At 44.5% G+C, this 27,230-nt stretch overlaps 2 protein-coding genes and 1 long non-coding RNA gene across 3 annotated transcripts; 1 reads left to right on the forward strand and 2 right to left on the reverse strand.

The window, feature by feature from the left end:
• Positions 1–72: 72 nt before the first annotated feature.
• Positions 73–12,507, reverse strand: tfb2m (transcription factor B2, mitochondrial). Its single transcript, XM_052485931.1, has 10 exons — positions 12,346–12,507; positions 11,359–11,651; positions 9,757–9,946; positions 8,508–8,599; positions 8,258–8,411; positions 5,421–5,569; positions 5,239–5,328; positions 2,808–2,867; positions 2,382–2,530; positions 73–2,227 (listed from the first exon to the last, which is right to left on the reverse strand). The coding sequence occupies exons 2-10, from the start codon at positions 11,611–11,613 to the stop codon at positions 2,038–2,040; spliced, it is 1,329 nt and encodes a 442-aa protein (XP_052341891.1). The 5' UTR covers positions 11,614–11,651; positions 12,346–12,507; the 3' UTR covers positions 73–2,037.
• On the reverse strand, positions 5,581–7,862 carry LOC127913600 (uncharacterized). The gene is made up of 3 exons (XR_008086132.1): positions 7,045–7,862; positions 6,905–7,011; positions 5,581–6,555 (listed from the first exon to the last, which is right to left on the reverse strand). It is a non-coding gene; the product is annotated as an uncharacterized LOC127913600 (long non-coding RNA).
• A 144-nt stretch (positions 12,508–12,651) lies between the features above and the next one.
• LOC118362324 (saccharopine dehydrogenase-like oxidoreductase) lies at positions 12,652–23,817 on the forward strand. Its single transcript, XM_052485934.1, has 12 exons — positions 12,652–13,143; positions 14,774–14,886; positions 18,894–18,974; positions 19,252–19,381; positions 19,465–19,514; positions 19,653–19,783; positions 19,873–19,990; positions 21,021–21,140; positions 21,238–21,294; positions 21,467–21,578; positions 22,520–22,601; positions 22,692–23,817. The coding sequence occupies exons 1-12, from the start codon at positions 12,945–12,947 to the stop codon at positions 22,780–22,782; spliced, it is 1,284 nt and encodes a 427-aa protein (XP_052341894.1). The 5' UTR covers positions 12,652–12,944; the 3' UTR covers positions 22,783–23,817.
• The last annotated feature ends 3,413 nt before the right edge of the window (positions 23,818–27,230 follow it).

Consider the following 27,230-nt stretch of genomic DNA (forward strand, 5'->3'; position numbering starts at 1 on the left):
GACTCCCACAGTCATGATTTGCAACACCAATTATGCATTCATTTTAAATAAATTACCTTTGAAACAGTCAACCAGTATTAATCAAAACATTTATTCTGATAATTACATTTCCTCCAATGGTTATAGCATGAAAGATGCAATAAGCTTTTTGATGTACTCTAATCACAAAATCATTTATCCAGCTGGAATGCTAAGGCATATGATGACAATCAGTGAATACAGAATGGCACTGACTGACCATGGTCAGATATTTTAGTACTTACCATTTAGAATTAGTCCTAATAGCCCAAAACTGTACATATAACTGAATGAACTGTCAATACATGTAGACATGGTATGCATGTACACTAAAAAGTTACCTATACACAAAACAATTCAAGCGGTAGAAACCAATCACATATGGAAACCTGACGTTGAATTGCATGTCGGGCAGAAACGAGCGTTTGAATCAGGAAGGTTTCCTCTCACGACCTCTACAAGCCAGAATGTTGAATAAAATGTTATTTGAATGTACTTTTCTGGTTGTCCATGTGGTTGGTCCTTTTGCAGGTAGGAATGTAAGACAGTATATCCACAGGAAAGTATAATTCCATCAACTTTTCAAAGTGCTGCTATTGCGTTCAGATTTAGATCATCTGAAGCATGCATACTTGCCAAGCTCATGCACAGCTTCACATGGTTCTGCTATTGCTTTCAGATTTAGATCATCTGAAGCATGCATACTTGCCAAGCTCGTGCACAGCTTCACATGGTTCTGCTATTGCTTTCAGATTTAGATCATCTGAAGCATGCATACTTGCCAAGCTCATGCACAGCTTCACATGGTTCTGCTATTGCTTTCAGATTTAGATCATCTGAAGCATGCATACTTGCCAAGCTCATGCACAGCTTCACATGGTTCTGCTATTGCGTTCAGATTTAGATCATCTGAAGCATGCATACTTGCCAAGCTCATGCACAGCTTCACATGGTTCTGCTATTGCGTTCAGATTTAGATCATCTGAAGCATGCATACTTGCCAAGCTCATGCACAGCTTCACATGGTTCTGCTATTGCGTTCAGATTTAGATCATCTGAAGCATGCATACTTGCCAAGCTCATGCACAGCTTCACATGGTTCTGCTATTGCGTTCAGATTTAGATCATCTGAAGCATGCATACTTGCCGAGCTCATGCACGGCTTCACATGGTTCTGCTATTGCGTTCAGATTTAGATCATCTGAAGCATGCATACTTGCCAAGCTCATGCACAGCTTCACATGGTTCTGCTATTGCGTTCAGATTTAGATCATCTGAAGCATGCATACTTGCCAAGCTCGTGCACAGCTTCACATGGTTCTGCGCATGCTTCAGGTGATAGAAATCTCAACGCTCTACCAGTGCTTTGAGAAGTTGATGTAATTTCACTTTAATGTGGATATATTGTCTCACATTCCTACCTCCAAAAGGACCAACCAGTAAAGTACTTAAAAATATTTTATTCAACATTCTGACTTAGATGTCATGCGGGGAAACTTTCGTGATTAAAAATGCAAATTTCTGCCCGATGTAGTATTCAATGCAATTCAACATCAGGGTTTCAGGAAACACATACTAGTATGACCCAGTTAGTTTCATGTGCTGTGTTAGCAAAAAGCCTATAGTATTAAAAACCCATGAATAACAGTGACAAAATGTGATTGAACGGTTTAAATACATCTTGACTCATTATAACCTTGCTTTGCCAATAAAGTATCCATTCTGCTGCTACCCGTAACCAACCGTAAAGAAAACGTCCTATGAGGGTAGAAGCAGCAGCCTTTCACCAGTCAACTCTTCGGCTCGACTGGACAGCACTCGCATAGAGCTCAGGACAAAACACTGTAGCCCCTTTTAAAAAGATCAAATACCAAACGCATCAGCTCAGGACCACCCTAAACTATGACGTTGGGAGTGGTTCAACAGTCCAACAACTTGGGGGTTTATGGTTATCTAGAATTGTAGCCTCGGACAGCCTGGCTGCACTACCCCTCCAATCCTAGTGGTGGCGCTGTGTGTCTATATCCATCCCTCCTTCTGGGTGTTCTCCAGTACCTCCTCATACAGCCAGCTCTGGGTGAACTCCTGGGACTTATCCACCAGTTCAAACAGCTGCTTGTACTCCTCTGGGTAGACATGGCCCGTCAGTACATCCTCCTGCATCCCCATCTCCTTCAGCAGCTTAGGACCACTGTCTGGACTCCACATACTGGGAGAGAGAATGAGGGTGAGAGGCAGAGATGGAGAAAGAGAGCAGACTAAATTATCAATGTGGCCAACAAGGATCATATTTAAGTTTGTACAGCACTCACTTGAAACGGTCTGTGCAAGATTGTGTGTGTGTGCGCGCGAGTTCCACTCACTTGAGCCGGTCTACTAGCCGGGCCTTCCTCTTGGCCAAACATTGTTTGACCATCATAACCAGGGTGGCTGCATTGGAGGGGGTCAGCGAGGCGGAGAACAGGTCCTTGCGAGGTGTCATTCGCACCAGACACAGGTTGTCATTAGGAAGCTGGAGGACAGGGGGAAAACGACAGGCTTCAGACCTTGTCTGTTTTCTAATGGTTGTAGCTAGGCCGGTACAGCGCGCTTTATAGAAAAGACAAACTCAATAGCAACGATCATAAAACGTAAAACACACAGAAGAGCAGAATTAGCAGTTATCCAATATTTGTAACAAGTCTCTAATATGCAGTACATGACATTTTCTTTCACTGTATATTCAAACACAGGAGGATCTGACAAAGTGAATGTTCCATTATGATGCTGGTAGAACAGTGCATCCTTACTCTGCTCTTTGGAATGGCCAGCTTGTACTTAGAAGAAGTCACAAACGATGCCCACGGCTCCTGAAAGAGAACACAGCGAGAAGAGCATCTGTTAGAAGAGACACTGTCAAAGCTCTGTGACATCTGCTCTCACCACTTTTCATTTTCCATTCCTCCAGTTCTACGATACTCACACACCCCCTAACCTTCCCACCAGGTATATCAACTTCTCTCCCCCTCCTGCTTATTTCCAGTCCTCCAGTTCTAATCTTCCCCACCAGGTATATCAACTTCTCCTCCCCCAGTCCTGGTATATCTTATTTCCATTCCTCCAGTTCTACGATACTCACACACCCCTAATCTTCCCACCAGGTATATCAACTTCACACACCCCCAATCTTCCCACCAGGTATATCAACTTTCCCCCTCTCCAGTTCTACGATACTCACACCCCCCTAATCCCTAATCTTCCCACCAGGTATATCAACTTCTCTCCCCCTCCTGCTTATTTCCATTCCTCCAGTTCTACGATACTCACACACCCCTAATCTTCCCACCAGGTATATCAACTTCTCTCCCCCTCCTGCTTATTTCCATTCCTCCAGTTCTATACTCACACACCCCCTAATCTTCCCACCAGGTATATCAACTTCTCTCCCCCTCCTGCTTATTTCCATTCCTCCAGTTCTACGTCCTTCCCACCAGGTATATCAACTTCTCTCCCCCTCCTGCTTATTTCCATTCCTCCAGTTCTACGATACTCACACACCCCTAATCTTCCCACACACTTAACTTCCCACTAGGTCCCCTCCTGCTTATTCCTCTTCCCACTAGGTATATCAACTTCTCTCCCCCTCCTGTCACACACCCCTAATCTTCCCACTAGGTATATCAACTTCTCTCCCCTCCTGCTTATTTCCATTCCTCCAGTTCTACGATACTCACACACCCCCTAATCTTCCCACCAGGTATATCAACTTCTCTCCCCTCCTGCTTATTTCCATTCCTCCAGTTCTAATCTTCCCACCTCAGGTATATCAACTTCTCTCCCCCTCCTGCTTATTTCCATTCCTCCAGTTCTACGATACACACCCCCTAATCACACACCCCCTAATCCTTCCCATATCAACTTCTCTCCCCCTCCTGCTTAGTTCTACGATACTCATAATCTTCCCACCAGGTATATCAACTTCTCTCCCCTCCTGCTTATTTCCATCCTCCAGTTCTTACTCACACACCCCCTAATCTTCCCACCAGGTTATCCATTTCCATCCTCCAGTTCTACGATACTCACACACCCCTAATCTTCCCACCAGGTAATCTTCCCACCAGGTATATCAACTTCTCTCCCCCCCCTCCTGCTTATTTCCATTCCTCCAGTTCTACGATACTCACACACCCCTAATCTTCCCACCAGGTATATCAACTTCCCCCTCCTGCTTATTTCCAGTTCTACGATACTCAACACCCCTAATCTTCCCACCAGGTATATCAACTTCTCTCCCCCTCCTGCTTATTTCCATTCCTCCAGTTCTACGATACTCACACACCCCTAATCTTCCCACCAGGTATATCAACTTCTCTCCCCTCCTGCTTATTTCCATTCCTCCAGTTCTACGATACTCACACACCCCCTAATCTTCCCACCAGGTATATCAACTTCTCTCCCCCTCCTGCTTATTTCCATTCCTCCAGTTCTACGATACTCACACACCCCTAATCTTCCCACCAGGTATATCAACTTCTCTCCCCTCCTGCTTATTTCCATTCCTCCAGTTCTACAGTCACACACCCCCTAATCTTCCCACCATTCCTCCAGGTATACTTCTCTCCCCCTCCTGCTTATTTCCATTCCTCCAGTTCTACGATACCTTCCCACCAGGTATATCAACTTCTCTCCCCCTCCTGCTTATTTCCATCTTCCCACCAGGTATATCAACTTCTCTATATCCCCCCCTCCTGCTTATTTCCATTCCTCCAGTTCTACGATACTCACACACCCCCCTAATCTTCCCACCAGGTATATCAACTTCTCTCCCCTCCTGCTTATTTCCATTCCTCCAGTTCTACGATACTCACACACCCCCTAATCTTCCCACCAGGTATATCAACTTCTCTCCCCCTCCTGCTTATTTCCATTCCTCCAGTTCTACGATACTCACACACCCCCTAATCTTCCCACTGTTCTACGATACTCACACACCCCTAATCTTCCCACTAGGTATATCAACTTCTCTCCCCCTCCTGCTTATTTCCAGTCCTCCAGTTCTACGATACTCACACACCCCCTAACCTTCCCACCAGGTATATCAACTTCTCTCCCCCTCCTGCTTATTTCCAGTCCTCCAGTTCTACGATACTCACACACCCCCTAATCTTCCCACCAGGTATATCAACTTCTCTCCCCCTCCTGCTTATTTCCAGTCCTCCAGTTATAGCCCTTCCCTCTCACCTTGTGTAGCAGTTCGATGTGGCATGCCATCTGCCATAAAGCGCCAAACGCTCTGTAGTTCAACATGTCCCCTGGCTTAGCCATTAGTTTCTATGGGAGAGAAAGAACAAAACCATCCACACCATTGTTAAAACACCACCACTGCATTTGCGCTCATTGAGTCTCTCTGTGTGTGCACTCACCAGGTATTCCTTCTCGCTGATGAACATGTTGAGCTCTACTCGTCCGTAACGGTAGATAGAGAGCCGATCAAACAGGACATACAGCAGCTTCCACAGCTGACTCCTCTCAATGCGCTGGGGGATTATACCAACCACCTTCACTGGAACCTCTACATACACACACACACACACACACACACACGATAGTTTGCTCTATCTATTGTGGTCAGCACCTTTTCACCAGGGTCAAATTCCTGGTATAGATGAGGGATGTAACAGTACAGTATGTTATGGAACCGTTCAGTACGACCCCTACGGTTCAATACGCACACGTGAACCGCGGAATTATGGTATGCCTGTCCTTTTCCAAAACTTGATAATTGCGCCGCAGACTACCCACACATTGTACATTCAGATCCACAGGTGCCGCTTGGGGCCGTTAGGGAGCTCCTGAGGGCTGACAAACTTTACTCCACAACAATGTCTCAATGCGGCAACGCAAGTAACCGCAACCCCCTTAAACAAACAATGACGATTTGCAATGACGCCTCAGTAGGAAATATCCCTAAAGGGGCCCCACGAGGAGGGGAAACTAATAACAAGTATTCTCTCAGCTTCAACGTGACAATGGCGAGCGCTAGCAAGAGAAGCTAATTTTAAGAGGCACCGCCGTCTTTAAAAATCCGCTGTGTGGGAACATTTTGGATTCAGCGTTCAATACTGTAATGAAACAGCAGGGAGCAGGTCTCGAACCCTCGACCTTCTAGCCCAAAGTCCAGCGCGCTATCGTCTGTGCCGCAAAAATACGCTCCAACGGCAGAGTCGATTTCCGCGCTTATAAACCGAGGGACGTTACAATACGATGACGAGGGTAAGAAGACCGTAAAATAAAGTACAGTCTGCACACACAATTGACAGACACCCAATCTAGCTCTCTCCACTGATAGTTGGACATCCAGAGCAACGCAAAGCTACCCCTCTCTCTGACGGTTCACTGTGTACTGGAAGCTACCCCTCTCTCTGACGGTTCACTGTGTACTGGAAGCTACCTCTCTGACGGTTCACTGTGTACTGGAAGCTACCCCTCTCTCTGACGGTTCACTGTGTACTGGAAGCTACCCCTCTCTGACGGTTCACTGTGTACTGGAAGCTACCCCTCTGACGGTTCACTGTGTACTGGAAGCTACCCCTCTCTGACGGTTCACTGTGTACTGAAGCTACCCCTCTCTCTGAGGGTTCACTGTGTACTGGAAGCTACCCCTCTCTGACGGTTCACTGTGTACTGAAGCTACCTCTCTCTGACGGTTCACTGTGTACTGGAAGCTACCCTCTCTGACGGTTCACTGTGTACTGGAAGCTACCCCTCTCTCTGACGGTTCACTGTGTACTGAAGCTACCCCTCTCTCTGACGGTTCACTGTGTACTGGAAGCTACCCCTCTCTCTGACGGTTCACTGTGTACTGGAAGCTACCCTCTCTGACGGTTCACTGTGTACTGGAAGCTACCTCTCTGACGGTTCACTGTGTACTGGAAGCTACCCCTCTCTCTGACGGTTCACTGTGTACTGGAAGCTACCCCTCTCTGACGGTTCACTGTGTACTGGAAGCTACCCCTCTCTGACGGTTCACTGTGTACTGGAAGCTACCCCTCTCTGACGGTTCACTGTGTACTGGAAGCTACCCCTCTCTGACGGTTCACTGTGTACTGGAAGCTACCTCTCTCTGACGGTTCACTGTGTACTGGAAGCTACCCCTCTCTGACGGTTCACTGTGTACTGGAAGCTACCCCTCTCTCTGACGGTTCACTGTGTACTGGAAGCTACCCCTCTCTCTGACGGTTCACTGTGTACTGGAAGCTACCCCTCTCTGACGGTTCACTGTGTACTGGATTGGGAGATGAAGAGCTACAGGTTGTCAAAGCTAAGAAGCACCTTTAATTTGAACATTTTTCTCCCCTTGATCTCATACAGTAGAGACAGAAACCAGGCCTAGTCAGTCATGCTGCCATTTTTCTGAATGGAATGTTTGATTTGTTTTTAGGCAAAATAAATAGTTCATTGTTTAAAGGGTGATGTGTTTGAATTTGTTTCTTAAATATAAAGATACCGAACCGTGGGCCCACTGTACCGTTGCCCACAAAGCGTGATACATACTGAACCGTGGGCCCACTGTACCGTTGCCCACAAAGCGTGATACATACCGAACCGTGGGCCCACTGTACCGTTGCCCACAAAGCGTGATACATACCGAACCGTGGGCCCACTGTACCGTTGCCCACAAAGCGTGATACATACTGTACCGTTGCCCACAAAGCGTGATACATACCGAACCGTGGGCCCACTGTACCGTTGCCCACAAAGCGTGATACATACTGTACCGTTGCCCACAAAGCGTGATACATACTGTACCGTTGCCCACAAAGCGTGATACATACTGTACCGTTGCCCACAAAGCGTGATACATACTGTACAAAGCGTGATACATACTGTACCGTTGCCCACAAAGCGTGATACATACTGTACCGTTGCCCACAAAGCGTGATACATACTGTACCGTTGCCCACAAAGCGTGATACATACTGTACCGTTGCCCACAAAGCGTGATACATACTGTACCGTTGCCCACAAAGCGTGATACATACTGTACCGTTGCCCACAAAGCGTGATACATACTGTACCGTTGCCCACAAAGCGTGATACATACCGAACCGTGGGCCCACTCTACCGTTGCCCACAAAGCGTGATACATACCGAACCGTGGGCCCACTGTACCGTTGCATCCCTAGTATAGATGTACTTGGTGAATAAAGGGGAGTCTGATAATGTGTCTTTGTATGTCTTTTTCCTGTGTGTGTCTCACCATCGGTCCAGTTTGCCTCTGATATGCCCAGGTCAGTGAACAGTTTGTCAGTGTACATGGCCGGAGGTCTCATGCTGCCTCTGCCCATAGGGTCCAGCTTGAAGAAATCACAGTGGACCACCTCCAGCTGACCATCCAGAAGACACTCCAAAGCCTACACACACACACCAGAATGTTGGTACAATGAAGATGTGTAGACATGTAACTCTCCTACTGAAAATGACCTTGGCCCGAGGCTGGGTAGACTCACCTGCAGGTCAGGTAGGAAGGACTTCTCTCCCTCCAGCGTCACCACTCTCTGAGCTCCAGAATTCAGCAGAGTCCTAGTCAACACCCCTGGGCCTGAGACACACACATTCTAATGAACACTCCCATTGTTACTGACCACACACACAAACCTCTCCCATTGTTACTGTCCACACACACAAACCTCTCCCATTGTTACTGTCCACACACACAAACCTCTCCCATTGTTACTGTCCACACACACAAACCTCTCCCATTGTTACTGTCCACACACACAAACCTCTCCCATTGTTACTGTCCACACACACAAACCTCTCCCATTGTTACTGACCACACACACAAACCTCTCCCATTGTTACTGACCACACACACAAACCTCTCCCATTGTTACTGACCACACACACAAACCTCTCCCATTGTTACTGTCCACACACACAAACCTCTCCCATTGTTACTGTCCACACACACAAACCTCTCCCATTGTTACTGTCCACACACACAAACCTCTCCCATTGTTACTGTCCACACACACAAACCTCTCCCATTGTTACTGACCACACACACAAATCTCTCCCATTGTTACTGACCACACACACAAACCTCTCCCATTGTTACTGACCACACACACAAACCTCTCCCATTGTTACAAACCACACTACCATTCCAGTATTTTACTTGCTATATTGTATTTACTTTGCTACCATGGCCTTTTTTTGCCTTTACCTCCCTTATCTCACCTCATTTGCTGACATCGTATATAGACTTGTTTCTACTGTATTATTGACTGTATGTTTGTTTTACTCCATGTGTAACTAACTCTGTGTTGTTGTGTGTCGCACTGCTTTGCTTTATCTTGGCCAGGTCACAGTTGTAAATGAGAACTTGTTCTCAACTACCCTACCTGGTTAAATGAAGAGGAAATCAAAAATATTTAAAAGTCTGCTGCTGCTGCTCTGTGTCATTATCTATGCATATAGTCACTTTAATAACTCGACCTACATGTACATATTACTGCGACTAACCGGTGCCCCCGTACATGGACTCTGCACCTGTACCCCACCCCTGTACATAGCCTCGATATTATTATTTTACTGCTGCTCTTTAATTTTGTTACTTTTAGGTATTTTTCTTAAAACGGCGTTGTCGGTTAAGGGCTTAGAAGTAAGCGTTTCACTGTAAGGTTGTATTCGGCGAGGTGACAACTAAAATGAGATTTTAAGTCCCAAATGACAGAACACAGACGCAGCACGTACCTGGATTACATTCAAATATAACAGCTTTGCTGTCCTCCAGGTCAGGTCCTAGGTGGTGAGTGACCAGTTTGGCCAGGGCAGGGTCTATGATGAACCTTTTGATGGTTCTACAGAGCTGAGCCCTCTGAGTGTTCTCCTCTACCTCCCCTAGGTCCAGGAAGTCATACCTGCCCAGCGGGCGACTCTGGTCCTAAACACACACGAGACAGACACGTTAACAAACATTCTCCTTCCATCTTCCCTACTTCAATAAACACTGCCCTCTTCCTTCATCGCTCCATCCTGCCTCAACCCAGGACTGACCACCACTGGCACAATGCAGTTTCTCTGGACCCCCGTAAGGTTGCCGTTTGCCCCAAACCCCCAGGAATAGAACATGTCAGCCACTCACAACATATTAACTATACAGCTCACTGGCTGTTGGTGCCCAAATTGTGACATGTCTACACGGCTGCATGTCTATTGAATTAATGATAGGCTTTCTGTGGTGCCAGGGTATGTCTAGCCTTGCTTTAGCTAACAGATAAATGTTTCTTGGTAGGCCTATTTGGTTGCCATTTTCTCAAGTTAAGCACAACATTTCACAAATCTAAACATAGGTGTCGCAATGCTGCCATTTTTTGACTGCTGGCAATAATGTATTTACTTGTGCAGTAATTAAAAAGTTGGAAATTCAAACATTGCAGATTGTTCCTGAACCTGCATGACATGAGCGGTCCTCATGCGCTCTCCCAGCTTGGATAGAAAGTCGTTTGTAAAACCAGTCTATTAATGCCAACTAATACAGCCAGTCCACCCTCAAAACACTAGTTTACTAGGGATTGTTTTGTTAGGCAGTGTATCCTACCATCTATTGCGTTACACAGTATTTAGTAACTTTTCATAAAAATGTAATATCATAGCCTAACGAGGGGGAAAAAAGGAGTCGGCTCATGGATTAATTCAGCCACTATTTATTGTTGAATTCAGCGGGTCTTGTATGACTAATAGCCTACACAAATGGGCTGCAATATTCAAGATACATTTAATTAAATCCCATTTGAGACACCGCCTGAAGTCCTTTGTGTGCAAATGTTTTTGCCAAAACCTGTAGGTTGAGGTTGCTGGCCCAACTGTTTTCTATACTGAGTACTGTAAACTCTGGCACTTATGTCCATTGCGCTGCACAACATTTCAACTCAGTCTTGAATGATGCATGCCAAGATATACCAGAGATAAGGGACTGTTGATATTGCAAGCACACAACTCAAACAGAGAATAATTATCCACTAAAGATGATAATCTATTTGCATCTGCCAATTTATTGTCTGTCCAGTATCCAGACGACCTGTCCCCAGAGCATCCTATACAGTTCATCTTGTTCAATAACGCACTTTTTCAGTCACATTCCTGTAGCCCAAGAAACACGCAGCTTCCTAGTAGATACGAAAATAAAAAGGTTAACATGGGCCCCCAGAGCTCGAGCATAACTGTTGTGCAAAACCAATAAGACATTGTTAACAAACACAAACCCAGTAGCTTTCCCACAGTTTTGGAGCAACTGGTTTGCTGTTGTTATGGATACATTGTTACTTGTCCATAAAACACCACCGGTATCTCTACCTGGACAGAGACAGCCACAGCAGACAGGTTCCTGTGGGTTGGGGCTGAAGAGGGGGATGCCCGGTCTGTCCTAGCCTGTTGAGGCTGTGGCCGGCCGGGGCCGGAGGAAAGCGAGTCCAGGCTGAAGGTCCGTCTCTGGAGCAGGACCCTGGGGCTACAGGGAGAGGCAGACTGCTTCAGGGTGGGCCGAGCCCTGGGGTGGCAACATGCAGACCGCACCGCTACCACAAACAGTTTACTTGCCTGAGTGGACATGGCGGACAGATGGCAAGAGGAGGGATGATGCTCACAACCTGTGAATGATGAAGAGGCAGAGGTTAGGAAGAGCTCTGAATAAGTGTATATGGTTACCACTACATAGTATTCTAGATGCAATAGTTTGGTTAGACACCACCCAATGAGGACTTATAGACACTACTCGTAAACTAGTTTACTAGAAAAATATTCATGATAGCCACAGTTGATGCGGACCAGCGTACTGTCAACAAAAACATGTCCTTGAAATACAGAATGTAACTAACGTTAACTAGTTTACACTCAAGCCCGACACCACGTGTCTTGACATTGTTTCTCAACGTTAAATTATGTTTATATACTTGGTGATGAGTGAATAATTTGACTTATCGTCGAATCGGATCGATAGCTAGCTTACTTTAGTTCCAAAGTTAAGTTACTAACGTTATATCAAAATCTGAGGTAGCCAGCTAGCTAACGTTAGCTAGTTATCTATATAAAATGTTAGGTAGCTAGCTACATTAGATACCAACCTAAACGTTTATTTTAAAGTTATTCTGCCAAACAATTTTGGATATGGCTATCGGTCTGGATAGATATCTAGCTTACATGCCTTGTACTATGGAAAATGTTCTGCAACGCTGCGTTTAGCAAGAAAGCTAGCTACAATGCTAGCTGGCTAACGTTCGAGATATATTTAACAAGCTGATCATCAACAGCAAGTATGATACATTGCGTCAAAACTGGGCTTACTTTATCTCAGATATATCGTCGTTTGTCCTGATGTTGCTCTTATGTTAATCTAAAGACAGCTTACATCTCCCAGAATGTTGTAAAAATGCAGTGACATTGAACATGTTGACCCTCGTTGATTTCACAACGCCCATATTACAGTGATGGTTTACGTCACTAGCAAGCGACGACGCAAAATAAGAGATTGACAGGACAGAGAGCCAATCTTAATAAAAAATGTGTATAACCACGCCTACTTTTTGATCTCACCGTTTCAATTGGTTATTTATTTAATTTGTATTCTAATCGTGTTTGTGTTCTAATCGGGTGGTTAATGAGATCAAATAACATGTTATAACCAATACAAAAATATGTCTTTAAACTAGCATAAATAAAACGCTTAGTTTGTGCATGTAGACTATTTGCATCACCGGTGTTTTGGTGATTAGCTCATTGCGTCGACCGAGCAGCAGCAGCAGCAGCATCATCATCATCATCATCAGACTACGGAAGTCACAGCTTTGCTCTATGACTTGTACGAACACGATTCTTGTACGCTTATTCCTGGTTTCGCCCCTTGTGCTGTGTGTTTTCTTGAGTATAACTAGCTATTTGTAACTATGGCGAAGGTGGATACCTCCTCTAGCAGACCTTATCACATTGTTATTTTCGGGGCTTCGGGTTTCACCGGGCAGTTCGTGGTTGAAGAGGTGGCCAGGATCGTGTCGGAGGGCCCGAATGGGACGCTGAAATGGGCTGTGGCTGGGAGAAGCAGACAGAAACTGGACAAAGTTCTAGAGCAGGCCGCTGGAGCCCTCGGTACGTAACGTTACTGGCCTCATTGACATGTAAACCTTAGCAAACTAGCTAATAACGTTTGTTACACATCGAATTAGTTAAATCTGGATATATGTCAAGCCAGAGAGGATCTTTGGTCTCGTTAGCTGACGGACACCATTGTGCATTGTCATTGGATTTCACATAAGGGTTCAAGGAAGTTTGCTAGCTGGGTGTCACACAGTGTGTCTACTGTGTCGTGCCAGCCAGCAAACTTCACCTGATTTAACTTGGAACAAGGAGTCACTGTATCATTTAACCAAGTGTTTTGACCAAGGATGTTCTGCACTCAGTATGCCATAGGCTTCGAAAAAAATATAACTCAAGTGCACAGACAAATGTATATATTAATTCCATTACTGTACTTTAGATGTGTGTGTTGTTGTGAAATTGTTAGATATAACTACACTGTTGAGCTAGAAACAAGCATTTCCCTACACTCACAATAACATCTGCTAAACATGTGTATGTGACCAATACAATTTGATTTAGTCACTTATGTGTTTCAGTAGTTGTGGTAGCTGGAAAGATATGTTGTTAGACCAGATAGCTTACACTCTACAAAGTTGCTCTACGCAACACTTAATACATTACATTTGAATTCAGTTTTTGATTAGTGAGTGGCTGGCTTTCCTGGAAAGGGATGTGTTCGAATAGGGTTGAGATTAGAAGTTCTTGCTGCCCTCCTGGGATAGCCTTCGACAACAGCTGATGAAAAATACCCCAATCGGGATATAGCCTCAACCTTCCCACCCCTGGCCTCAATGGTGACTCTGTCTCCTGCTCTATAGCTGTGGCCAGGTTGCCATTCTAGACACAGTTGTAATGGGTTATATGGCAAAATAATACGCATTCTCAGGTACTTCAGAGAGTTTGTTTGGAATATGCAACAGACCCATAGCCTAGTTTGGCATTTGTGTACATTGTGACTGCATTGTTTTATAGTCGTTCATCCATCTACTGACCCCTTGTTTTTCCTCCATCATTGAGATTTCAATCAAGCAGTATTTTCCTATCTGTTATTGCTATGTCAAGTATATGGCACAGCATTCGGTGTGTCCATTCAGTGTGTACATAACCTACAGCAGTTCATGTTTGGTAATTACAGTAGGCTAGTAGTGTACCGCATATAACTTATACTGGGGGCAAATGCAAAACTGCACAGGAAAGATAACTGACGGTGTACTGTTCATGATGCTCTTCGAAGGTACTTTATTGAACCAGAATAAAAAAGGCAGTTTTTATTTTATTAGGTTCTCTTTTAGTCCTCATTCTGACTAATTTTCCAAGAGGTGACACACTTTAGCACTTAGAAATCTATCTGAACTAGATTGAAGGAAACAGTAACACAGAGGCTTGGGGGTAAAAACAGATGGCAATGTTGTACTTTGAAGGACAGGCTACACATTCAGATTTAATTCAGGGGTCTGCCAAACAAAGGGTCAGCCACACTGGCCCACCCAATTACTTTTTGGTCACTGAGCTATTTTAAACCAGATCATTGTTGTACAATATATTGTAGTTTGTTCAACACATAATGAAGTGTGTTGTCTTTGTAAATGTGTTAATAATATAATGGTGAAATGACTGACTCCTCTGCTGTGTGTTTCAGGTAAGCCAGAGCTGAGGACTGCGGTGGAGGTCATAGTGGCTGATGTGGGAGAGCCTGATTCTCTGGCCGCCATGTGCAAACAGGCTGTCATTGTTCTCAACTGTGTGGGGCCAGTAAGTACTGACTGTGGAGATGCCACACACCACAGCACACACACACAGACACATACTGTAAGTGCTGCAGAGACACAATGAGTGTGATTGTCAGAAATGAAGAGGGATATCAATGCTGCCTCTTCCATTGTTAGAATTCAGATATTAGTATGGAAGAGTGTTTTGATGTCAGTCCTGATCATCACTTTGCCCTCCTGTTGTGCCATGGAGCTGCAGAATGTGGTCTGATAGCAGTGAGGACTTGACTTTGCAGAATGTGGTCTGATAGCAGTGAGGACATGACTTTGCAGAATGTGGTCTGATAGCAGTGAGGACATGACTTTGCAGAATGAGGTCTGATAGCAGTGAGGACATGACTTTGCAGAATGAGGTCTGATAGCAGTGAGGACTTGACTTTGCAGAATGAGGTCTGATAGCAGTGAGGACTTGACTTTGCAGAATGAGGTCTGATAGCAGTGAGGACTTGACTTTGCAGAATGAGGTCTGATAGCAGTGAGGACTTGACTTTGCAGAATGAGGTCTGATAGCAGTGAGGACTTGACTTTGCAGAATGAGGTCTGATAGCAGTGAGGACTTGACTTTGCAGAATGTGGTCTGATAGCAGTGAGGACTTGACTTTGCAGAATGTGGTCTGATAGCAGTGAGGACTTGACTTTGCAGAATGTGGTCTGATAGCAGTTCGGACATGACTTTGCAGAATGTGGTCTGATAGCAGTGAGGACTTGACTTTGCAGAATGTGGTCTGATAGCAGTGAGGACATGACTTTGCAGAATGAGGTCTGATAGCAGTGAGGACTTGACTTTGCAGAATGTGGTCTGATAGCAGTGAGGACATGACTTTGCAGAATGAGGTCTGATAGCAGTGAGGACTTGACTTTGCAGAATGTGGTCTGATAGCAGTGAGGACATGACTTTGCAGAATGTGGTCTGATAGCAGTGAGGACTTGACTTTGCAGAATGTGGTCTGATAGCAGTGAGGACATGACTTTGCAGAATGAGGTCTGATAGCAGTGAGGACTTGACTTTGCAGAATGAGGTCTGATAGCAGTGAGGACTTGACTTTGCAGAATGAGGTCTGATAGCAGTGAGGACTTGACTTTGCAGAATGTGGTCTGATAGCAGTTCGGACATGACTTTGCAGAATGTGGTCTGATAGCAGTGAGGACTTGACTTTGCAGAATGTGGTCTGATAGCAGTGAGGACTTGACTTTGCAGAATGTGGTCTGATAGCAGTGAGGACTTGACTTTGCAGAATGTGGTCTGATAGCAGTGAGGACTTGACTTTGCAGAATGTGGTCTGATAGCAGTGAGGACTTGACTTTGCAGAATGAGGTCTGATAGCAGTGAGGACTTGACTTTGCAGAATGAGGTCTGATAGCAGTGAGGACTTGACTTTGCAGAATGTGGTCTGATAGCAGTGAGGACTTGACTTTGCAGAATGTGGTCTGATAGCAGTGAGGACTTGACTTTGCAGAATGTGGTCTGATAGCAGTGAGGACTTGACTTTGCAGAATGTGGTCTGATAGCAGTGAGGACTTGACTTTGCAGAATGAGGTCTGATAGCAGTGAGGACTTGACTTTGCAGAATGAGGTCTGATAGCAGTGAGGACTTGACTTTGCAGAATGTGGTCTGATAGCAGTGAGGACTTGACTTTGCAGAATGTGGTCTGATAGCAGTGAGGACTTGACTTTGCAGAATGTGGTCTGATAGCAGTTCGGACATGACTTTGCAGAATGTGGTCTGATGGCAGTGAGGACATGACTTTGCAGAATGTGGTCTGATAGCAGTGAGGACATGACTTTGCAGAATGAGGTCTGATAGCAGTGAGGACATGACTTTGCAGAATGAGGTCTGATAGCAGTGAGGACTTGGCTTTGCAGAATGAGGTCTGATAGCAGTGAGGACTTGACTTTGCAGAATGAGGTCTGATAGCAGTGAGGACATGACTTTGCAGAATGAGGTCTGATAGCAGTGAGGACATGACTTTGCAGAATGTGGTCTGATAGCAGTGTGGCCATGACTTTGCAGAATGTGGTCTGATAGCAGTGAGGACTTGACTTTGCAGAATGTGGTCTGATAGCAGTGTGGCCATGACTTTGCAGAATGTGGTCTGATAGCAGTGAGGACTTGACTTTGCAGAATGTGGTCTGATAGCAGTGTGGCCATGACTTTGCAGAATGTGGTCTGATAGCAGTGTGGCCATGACTTTGCAACTTGTGTGAAACGCCAGCAATGATGACGGTGGCTATCACCAGTGAACCTTGTACTGTATGTCAGCACGCATACGCACACGATTAGCCAGTCCAGAGAAAAAGGATACCTGCGAGTGTAACATGAGGTGGCATGGTCCAGTATATATGTGTGTAGAGGTCTGTAATTTTTATCATAGGTACACTTCAACTGTGAGAGACGGAATCTAAAAATCCAGAAAATCACATTGTATGATTTTTAAGTAATTAATTTGCATTTTATTGCATGACATAAGTTATTGATCACCTACCAACCAGTAAGAATTCCGGCTCTCACAGACCTGTTAGTTTTTCTTTAAGAAGCCCTCCTGTTCTCCACTCATTACCTGTATTAACTGCACCTGTTTGAACCCGTTACCTGTATAAAAGACACCTATCCACACACTCAATCAAACAGACTCCAACCTCTCCACAATGGCCAAGACCAGAGAGCTGTGTAAGGACATCAGGGTTAAATTGTAGACCTGCACAAGGCTGGGATGGGCTACAGGACAATAGGCAAGCAACTTGGTGAGAAGGCAACAACTTTTGGTGCAATTATTAGAAAATGGAAGAAGGTCCAGATGACGGTCAATCACCCTCGGTCTGGAGCTCCATGCAAGATCTCACCTAGTGGGGCATCAATGATCATGAGGAAGGTGAGGGATCAGCCCAGAACTACTCGGCAGGACCTGGTCAATGACCTGAAGAGAGCTGGGACCACAGTCTCAAAGAGAACCATTAGTAACACACTATGCCGTCATGGATTAAAATCCTGCAACGCATGCAAGGTCCCCCTGCTCAAGCCAGCGCATGTCCAGGCCCATCTGAAGTTTGCCAATGACCATCTGGATGATCCAGAGGAGAACTGGGAGAAGGTCATGTGGTTCGATGAGACAAATAGAGCTTTTTGGTCTAAACTCCACTCGCCGAGGAAAAAGAAGGATGAGTACAACCCCAAGATTACCATCCCAACCGTGAAGCATGGAAGTGGAAACATCATTCTTTGGGGATGCTTTTCTGCAAAGGGGACAGGACGACTGCACCGTATTGAGGGGAGGATGGATGGGGCCATGTATCGTGAAATTTTGGCCAACAACCTCCTTCCCTCAGTAAGAGCATTGAAGATGGGTTGTGGCTGGGTCTTCCAGCATGACAACGACCCAAAACACACAGCCAGGGCAACTAAGGAGTGGCTCCGTAAGAAGCATCTCAAGGTCCTGGAGTGGCCTAGCCAGTCTCCAGACCTGAACCCAATAGAACATCTTTGGAGGGAACTGAAAGTCTGTATTGCCTAGCGACAGCCCCGAAACCTGAATTATTTGGAGAAGGTCTGTATGGAGGAGTGGGCCAAAATCCCTGCTGCTGTGTGTGCAAACCTGGTCAAGAACTACAGGAAACGTATGATCTCTGTAATTGCCAACAAAGGTTTCTGTACCAAATATGAAGTTCTGCTTTTCTGATGTATCAAATACTTTTTTTTCATGCAATAAAATGCTAATTAATTACTTAAAAATCATACAATGTGATTTTCTGGATTTTTGTTTTAGATTCCATCTCTCACAGTTGAAGTGTACCTATGATAAAAAAATTACAGACCTCTACATGCTTTGTAAGTAGGAAAAACTCCCGATTTTGCAGGTTATCAAATACTTGTTCTCCCACTGTATATGTGTTTGTGTGTGTGTGTATATATATAAAATGATTGAGTTTTTGCTGTAGTAACATAAGCACCTTAGTGAGGTGTCATATTTTAGATGATAATGCTGTTTGTGTAGTACAGGTTCTGGGGTGAGCCTGTGGTGAAGGCATGCGTGGAGAACAGCGCACACTGCATTGACATCTGTGGAGAACCCCAGGTAAGACAATGCAACAACAAAGTCACCAGGCCTCAACCCCCTAATCAACCCTCTACACCCTATCACTCCCATAGACCGGACAGGACTTGATAGGTAGAAGCAATATCTCACACACACCACTAAGTTAAATGGGAAGGCTGCTGGACACCATGCTGTCCTCTTAAATATTTCAGCTTACCCTGCCTGTTTTCTCCCCAACATCAATAAAATCACATGCTCTACCACCACAACAGTCCAATGTGCGTGTGTGTGCGTGCGTGTGTGTGCGCGTGTGTAGTTCCTAGAGAGTATGCAGTTGAATTACAACAGCCAGGCAGCTGATAAGGGAGTGTACATCGTGGGGGCTTGTGGCTTTGACTCCATACCTGCAGACATGGGAGTCCTCTACACCAGGGAACAATTCAAAGGTGTGTTTGTGTCCCTGAGGTTGGTTTACTTTATCTGTTTGTTTATGTGTGGTTGTGTCACATTTGTGTATCTCTCGCTACAGGGACACTTACAGCTGTGGAGAGCTTCCTGACAGCCAGCACAGGACCTGAGGTTAGACTCCATTACCCATAAACCCTCACACTGCCCTGGCCTCATCCTTGTCATCCCTGCTTCATCCTTGTGTAACATTGTACCTAATAATCTTGATTAAAGAATGTTTGTTGATATTCGGTTGCCTCTCTGTCTCAGGGTGGATCTATCAATGACGGGACATGGAAGTCGGCCATCTATGGTTTTGCTGACAGCGGGAAGCTGCGGAGCCTCAGGAAGAAGTTTGGACACAAACCTCTCCCTGTGGTGGGCTCAAAGATCAAACGCAGGTACAGGGGTGTTTGTGTGTTTGCACGTGCATGTGTGTGTGTGTGTGTGTATGTTTGATAACGTTACTTTCGTTTGTTTGTGTGAATAGGAGTGCCCTGTTCTATAGTAATGAGGTTCAGCAGTATGCAGTCCCGTTCATGGGAGCCGACCCCTCGGTGGTGAAGAGATCTCAACGCTTTCTACTGGAGGAACACCAGGAAACACCTGTAGGTCACAAATACAGTACATCCACGCAGACACCGATCAATGTGTATTCTCCTTGTCATGAGCCCAGTGCCATTTTGTGTTGTGGTTCTAATGTTCAAACTTAGTTTTGAAATGGAATGTATCCTAATAAATGCTCGTGTGGATAGGATATCAGAGTAATGACCTGAATACTGTGCTACAAACTTTGTTACAAGGGATAATTGAGTACATTTTGTTTATGTAAGCCTTATTTATGTGTAAGATTTGTAAGGATAAGACATGGGGCCTGTTGAGGAAAAGTCCATGTTTAAGAACCTCACCTAAATACCAAATCACCCCCTTCCCCTCGCCCATCCATTTGCACGTTCCCGCGAGCCTCCGTACTGTGCACAACCATGCCAAAGCTTAAGGAGTGAAAATTGAGGGTGTAGAGCACGTGTCAAACTCATTCCACAGAGGGCCGAGTGTCTGCGTGTTTTCTCCTCCCCTGTACTTGATTGATGAATTAAGGTCACTAATTAGTAAGGAACTCCCCTCACCTGGTTGTCTAGGTCTTAATTGAAAGGAAAAACTAAAACACACAGACACTCAACCCTCCGTGAAATGAGTTTGACACCCATGGTGTGTAGGAGCTAATTTAAGCCTCCGATAGTCACTTCAGCCAGCCATCAAGGTTGTGGGAAGTGGAAAGTGCACCATGATATGTTTGGAGTTTGTGCAATTTAATACTAAAGAATGGAGAGGTGTGCCTAATTATTTCATGTTTGTTTGTCTGATTTCAAGGGTTGACAAGTAACAAATCAAATATCTCCCAAATTAAATGTTTAACTGTTTTATATCTTGTAAAACAACTGGGAATTTCATGCTGTTTTATTTTTTAAATAAAGGATTGTGTCCAGTCGTTGGTTTATTGATCCCCTCGCCACTCTGGATGTCACCCTCTGAGTATCCTTAGCAACATGTGACAATGGAGGGCCCTTCCGGGCGAGTTGGTAGGGGCAAGTGGTTGGTTTGGGAGAGACTTCTGTTTGACCTTTTGTCTGACCCCAGGTCCAGTATGGTGCATATGCAGGAGTAGGAGGTGTGGCCAACATCGCCAAGATGCTATTTGCCGGGATGATGTTCTGGTTCCTGGTCAAATTCGACTTTGGACGAAACCTGCTGATTAAGGTGAACTAGGACACACTGACAGACACATTGTTATAGACACACATGAAAGGAAAACCTAAAACCTTCCATTCTCTCTGTCTTTCTCTTCTGTATTTAGTTTCCAGAGTTTTTCTCCTTTGGTTTCTTCTCCAAGGATGGACCAACCAGAAAGCAGGTACAGTTTTATCCATCTCTTGAGAGATGTTACTCATACATTTTAACAATATACATCTACTGGTATGTTGAACTTTAATTTGTTTGTGAAGTTGACATTGATTTGTGTGTTTGTCACTCAACTGGAGGTTGGTGCTCCTAGTCAGTGATTGGTGTGTTTGTGTGTCTCTCAGATGGAGGGTTCATCCTTCCAGTTTGCGTTCTATGGAGAGGGCTACACTGAGGGACAGGACCCCAGCCAGGGACGACCCAACGCTAAGATCCGCACACTAGTCCAAGGACCTGGTACTTAAATACACAAACACACTAGTCCAAGGACCAGGTACTTAAATACACAAACACACTAGTCCAAGGACCAGGTACTTAAATACACAAACACACTAGTCCAAGGACAAGGTACTTAAATACACAAACACACTAGTCCAAGGACCAGGTACTTAAATACACAAACACACTAGTCCAAGGACCAGGTACTTAAATACACAAACACACTAGTCCAAGGACCAGGTACTTAAATACACAAACACACTAGTCCAAGGACCAGGTACTTAAATACACAAACACACTAGTCCAAGGACCAGGTACTTAAATACACAAACACACTAGTCCAAGGACCAGGTACTTAAATACACAAACACACTAGTCCAAGGACCAGGTACTTAAATACACAAACACACTAGTCCAAGGACCAGGTACTTAAATACACAAACACACTAGTCCAAGGACCAGGTACTTAAATACACAAACACACTAGTCCAAGGACCAGGTACTTAAATACACAAACACACTAGTCCAAGGACCAGGTACTTAAATACACAAACACACTAGTCCAAGGACCAGGTACTTAAATACACAAACACACTAGTCCAAGGACCAGGTACTTAAATACACAAACACACTAGTCCAAGGACCAGGTACTTAAATACACATCCACACTAGTCCAAGGACCTGGTACTTAAATACACAAACACACTAGTCCAAGGACCAGGTACTTAAATACACAAACACACTAGTCCAAGGACCTGGTACTTAAATACACATCCACACTAGTCCAAGGACCAGGTACTTAAATACACAAACACACTAGTCCAAGGACCAGGTACTTAAATACACAAACATGCTAGTCCAAGGACCAGGTACTTAAATACACAAACACACCCAAGGACTATTTATTAACCCCTACTCCACCTAACCTGCGGCCGCTGGTGGGTCTCTCCCTGTTTCAGAGGCAGGCTACGTGGCCACGCCCATCGCCATGGTACAGGCTGCCATCACCATCCTGAACGAACCCACAGCCCTCCCCAAGAAGTGAGTTACACACGCACACACACACAACCAGGGTACTGTATTACATCTGATGCATTTTCTTTCCCTCTCTCCTGTTCTGTCTCTCTTTAGGGGTGGTGTGTACACCCCAGGAGCAGCTTTTTCCAGAACCACGCTGGTGGAGCGCCTCAACAAACATGGCATCCAGTTCTCTGTTATATAATGTGTGACCTCCTCTGACCCGACCCCTTACCCCAGGCCATCAGTATTGGCACTCCACTGGTGTTCTCACTAATGGTCATGCTGCAAAGAGAAAATTGGCTATGTCAGCAACATCTTACTTAGGCTGAAGGTTAGATTTGTCCTTCCTTCTACCTTTGCAGCATAGCCCGATAAGGACCACCCTCTGTCTGACTGGGACTGTAGAGTCTTTTAAGAGACCGTTACTTTATTGTCAAATAATGTCGCCTCGGCTTTAATAAACTCGCCAGTGGTTGTGCAGTTTGTGTAGAGTAGGACACAAATGCCTCTTCTCCCCTGTGTGTGGTGGGTGTTCCATGCCTGTGTGTGGTGGGTGTTCCATGCCTGTGTGTGGTGGGTGTTCCATGCCTGTGTGTGGTGGGTGTTCCATGCCTGTGTGTGGTGGGTGTTCCATGCCTGTGTGTGGTGGGTGTTCCATGCCTGTGTGTGGTGGGTGTTCCATGCCTGTGTGTGGTGGGTGTTCCATGCCTGTGTGTGGTGTGTGTTCCATGCCTGTGTGTTGTGCGTTTCATGCCCGTGCGTTTCATGCCCGTGCGTTGTGTGTTCCATGCCCGTATGCGTGCTGGTGTGTACCTGTGTTTTTCTTTCTCAATAAAAAGCCTGACTGCATTGTTATGGATGTTCCGGTAAGTTCTATGTCCTTTCTCTGTTTAGTTTTCAAGCACATCGTCAGAAACCTTGTTTGAAGAGAATCAGCACTTATGAACGTTTTCAGAAATTCTTCATTTGTGAACCATAATGTGCAGTATTCCAGTAATCCAACAGTTTTGCTGGATCTGTTTTTAAGGAATGTGCAGCAACATTACTTACCTGAGATTGACAAAGCAGTGCTTGTTTGAGTTCAAAACACACAAAGATGGAGTGACGTGGCTTCTCTGTGTTTCACTGATTTATGCGTGTGTGTTGGGGCAGGTTTTGTCCTTGTTCTGTTTGCCTGCTGGGGCTATAGTTCTTCTCTACCTGACCGAATAAAACCAAGACTACTGAAGTCAACCAACCTTGTGTCTGAGTCCTCACTTTACCAGCAAGGGTTTATTTACACATAAAATATCAAAAGGCCTGGTCTGACAACGACTCTTGTGGATGGACGAACAAAGGGGTGTGCAATATATAAGGCTAGTGAGTGGATGTTCTGAAAGTAGTTTGAGTGTAAGGACAGATGCTGGGAGACGAGAAGCAAGTACAGGGATAAACATTTAATAAATAACGGACATGAAACAAAACACCGACTGCGTTTGGACGGGAAACAAAACAACATTAATGCTGACATTGGGATCAAACTGGAGAACAGACAGATGTATAGAGGGCAATCAACAAAGTGAAGGAGTCCAATTTCTTTGCCTTTATTTAACTAGGCAAGACAGTTATGAACAAATTTTTATTTACAATGACAGCCTACACCAGCCAAACTTGGACGACGCTGGGCCAATTGTGCACCACCCAATCACGGCCGGTTGTGATAGTCTTGATTTGAACCAGGTTGTCTGTAGTGACACCTCTAGTGCTGAGATGCAGTGTCTTAGACCACTGCACCACTTGGGAGTCCAAGTGCTGCTGCGTTTAATGATGGGCAGCCTGGTGCCCTCGAGTGCCGGAGAGGGAGAAAGTGTGACATTGAGGGTTGTAGGTCATATGACTAAGGAGCTATTGAAATTTGAAACTTATTATTAAAATTATCGTAAGATCTCATGAGATACAAATTGACAAACAAAAGGGTGTGCAATGTGTAGAGCCACTGAGTGTACATTATGAACCAAGGCACTATTGAATAAAAAAAAAATACAATAAATAATCAAAAACAGTGCGAGATGTAAATCGACAAAAAGTGTGCAATATGTGGCTCTTCCATCGGGTTAACTAGAACCAGTTTTGAAAGTTTTAGGTGTAATGGTTGAAGAGCCATTGAAATTTTAAAACATTTATTTGTCACTATGTTGACAGTCCTGTAAGGAAAACTACAGGCGAATATCCAACTTGAAACTGTTTTTACCTCTGTCAGGCAGAAATGAGCGATCAGGAAGGTTTCCTCTCACGACCTCTACAAGCCAGAATGCTGAATAAAATGATACTTTACCGGTTGTCCGTCTGGTTGGTTCTGTTGCAGGTAAGAATATGACAATATATCCACAGGAAAGTATAATCAAACTATTCAAAGCGCTAGAAGAGCATTAAGATTCATATCACTGAGGTAAAATGTGTTTTATATTTGTCTTGTCAGAAGCTATTGAACCAAGCATGCTATGTAGTTGATATATTCTGAATCAGAGGTGGGTTGGAGAAAAATTCACATTTATTTTTTAGTAATATTTCCAATTACAACATCTCTTACACAAAGCGTGCCATGACTATGAAAATGCCATGTTCAGAATCACGGGAGGGTGGCCAAAAATCCACAGCGTGCCATGGTCCAGAGAATTATTACACCATCTGAACCACTAACTTGTCTAATTAAATAAAAGATCAATTAAAGTATATCTATTTTTTAATGTACAGCTTTTTAAAACTAGTGTACAAAACCAAAAGAAGCAAAAAACAAAACCTTAAGTTGTAATATGCCAAAATCGGTCTGAAATCTCCTGGTTGCAATGAATAGTTCCCCTAACTTCAGTTAGACAAAACAAGCGATGCATTGTGTAGAGCAGTGGTTCCCAAACTCTTTATAGTCCCGTACCCCTTCAAACAACCTCCAGCTGCGTACCCCCTCTAGCACTAGGGTCAGCTGTACCCCCTCTAGCACCAGGGTCAGCTGTACCCCCTCTAGCACCAGGGTCAGCGCACTCTCAAATGTTGTTTTTTGCCATCATTTTAAGCCTTCCACACACACAATACGATACATTTATTAAACGGAAGAATGAGTGTGAGTTTTTGTCACAACCCGACATGTGGGAAGTGACAAAGAGCTCTTATAGGACCAGGGCACAAATAATAATATAATAATAATCAATAATTTTGCTCTTTATTTAACCACCTTTCATATAAAACCTTATTTGTTTAATAGAAAATTGTGAATAACTCGCCACAGTTAATGAGAAGGGTGTGCTTAAAAGGATGCACATAACTCTGCAATGTTGGGTTGTATTGGAGAGTCTCAGTCTTAAATCATTTCACACACACAGTCTGTGCCTGTATTTAGTTTCATGGTAGTGAGGGCCGAAAATCCACTCTCACATAGGTACTGGTTGCAAAGGGCATCGATTTGCCAAAGCAGGATACTCTGAGCGCAGCCCAATCTGGAAATCTGGCAGTGGCTTCTGATTAAATTCAATTTTCACAGAACCGCTTGTTGCAATTTCAATGAGGCTCTCTTGTTCAGATATCAGTAAGTGGACAGGAGGCAGGGTAAGAAAGGGATAACGAATCCAGTTGTTTATGTCATCCATTTCTGGAAAGTACCTGCGTAATTGCGCACCCAGCTAACTCAGGTGCTTCGCTATATCACATTTGACATTGTCCGTAAGTTCATTTGCACACACAAAAATCATACAATGATGGAAAGACCTGTGTGTTGTCCTTGTTAATGCAGACAGAGAAGAGCTCCAACTTCTTAATCATAGCCTCAATTTTGTCCCGCACATTGATTATAGTTGCGGAGAGTCCCTGTAATCCTAGATTCAGATCATTCAGGTGAGAAAAAACATCACACAGATATGCCAGTCGTGTGAGAAATGCATGCAAGCGGTCAGACAAGTGAAAATTATGGTCAGTAAAGAAAACTTTAAGCTTGTCTCTCAATTGAAAATAACTTGTCAATACTTTGTCCCTTGATAACCAGCGCACTTCTGTATGTTGTAAAAGCGCTACAAGGTCGCTACCCAGATCATTGCATAGTGAGGAAAATCCTTGAGAGTTCAGGGGCCTTGCTCTAACAAAGTTAACCATTTTCACTGTAATGTCCAAAACGTCTTTCAAGCTGTCAGGCATTCCCTTGGCAGCAAGAGCCTCTCGGTGGATGCTGCAGTGTACCCAAGTGGCGTCGGGAGCAACTGCTTGCACTCGCATTACCTCTCCACTATGTCTCCCTGTCATGGCTTTTGCACCATCAGAACAGATATCAACATGAGCAGCAGCTACGTTTGGCTACATACCGTTAGAGACTAACGGTCAATGTGATTGGATGTTAGTTGTTTGACTAGGCTACCTGTATTTGACATTGTGTTGTTATTTCGCTGAACACTAGATGGTTTCATTTTATTTTTGGCAGTGAAACGGGGCTACTCAGGCGAGAGAAAAACCTCAACCAAATGTATAGCCCCATTGGAAAATATAAATTGACTGTTTGAAAATGTGAATCACATTTTTATTTTCCGTACCCCGATGGCATTGCGTGTTCCCCAGTTTGGGAATACCTGGTGTAGAGAATCATTGTACCATCTAAACTGCTATGAAATCTCTTTTCAATAACAACAAATA

Source organism: Oncorhynchus keta, chromosome 29 (genome assembly GCF_023373465.1).
Source record: "Oncorhynchus keta strain PuntledgeMale-10-30-2019 chromosome 29, Oket_V2, whole genome shotgun sequence".
In the NCBI taxonomy this organism is placed as follows: domain Eukaryota; kingdom Metazoa; phylum Chordata; class Actinopteri; order Salmoniformes; family Salmonidae; genus Oncorhynchus; species Oncorhynchus keta.

Bases quoted from the DNA above. Each gene is read 5' to 3' on its own strand.
- tfb2m (XM_052485931.1), bottom strand. From the start codon at position 11,613: ATGTCCACTCAGGCAAGTAAACTGTTTGTGGTAGCGGTGCGGTCTGCA. The intron at 8,412-8,507 runs GTGAGTCTACCC...GTGTGTGTGTAG, and splicing joins CCTTCCTACCTGACCTGCAG to GCTTTGGAGTGTCTTCTGGA. The intron at 5,329-5,420 runs GTGAGTGCACAC...TCTCTCCCATAG, and splicing joins TCAGCGAGAAGGAATACCTG to AAACTAATGGCTAAGCCAGG.
- LOC118362324 (XM_052485934.1), top strand. From the start codon at position 12,945: ATGGCGAAGGTGGATACCTCCTCTAGCAGACCTTATCACATTGTTATT. The intron at 14,887-18,893 runs GTAAGTACTGAC...CTGTTTGTGTAG, and splicing joins TTCTCAACTGTGTGGGGCCA to TACAGGTTCTGGGGTGAGCC. The intron at 19,784-19,872 runs GTACAGGGGTGT...TTGTGTGAATAG, and splicing joins GGCTCAAAGATCAAACGCAG to GAGTGCCCTGTTCTATAGTA.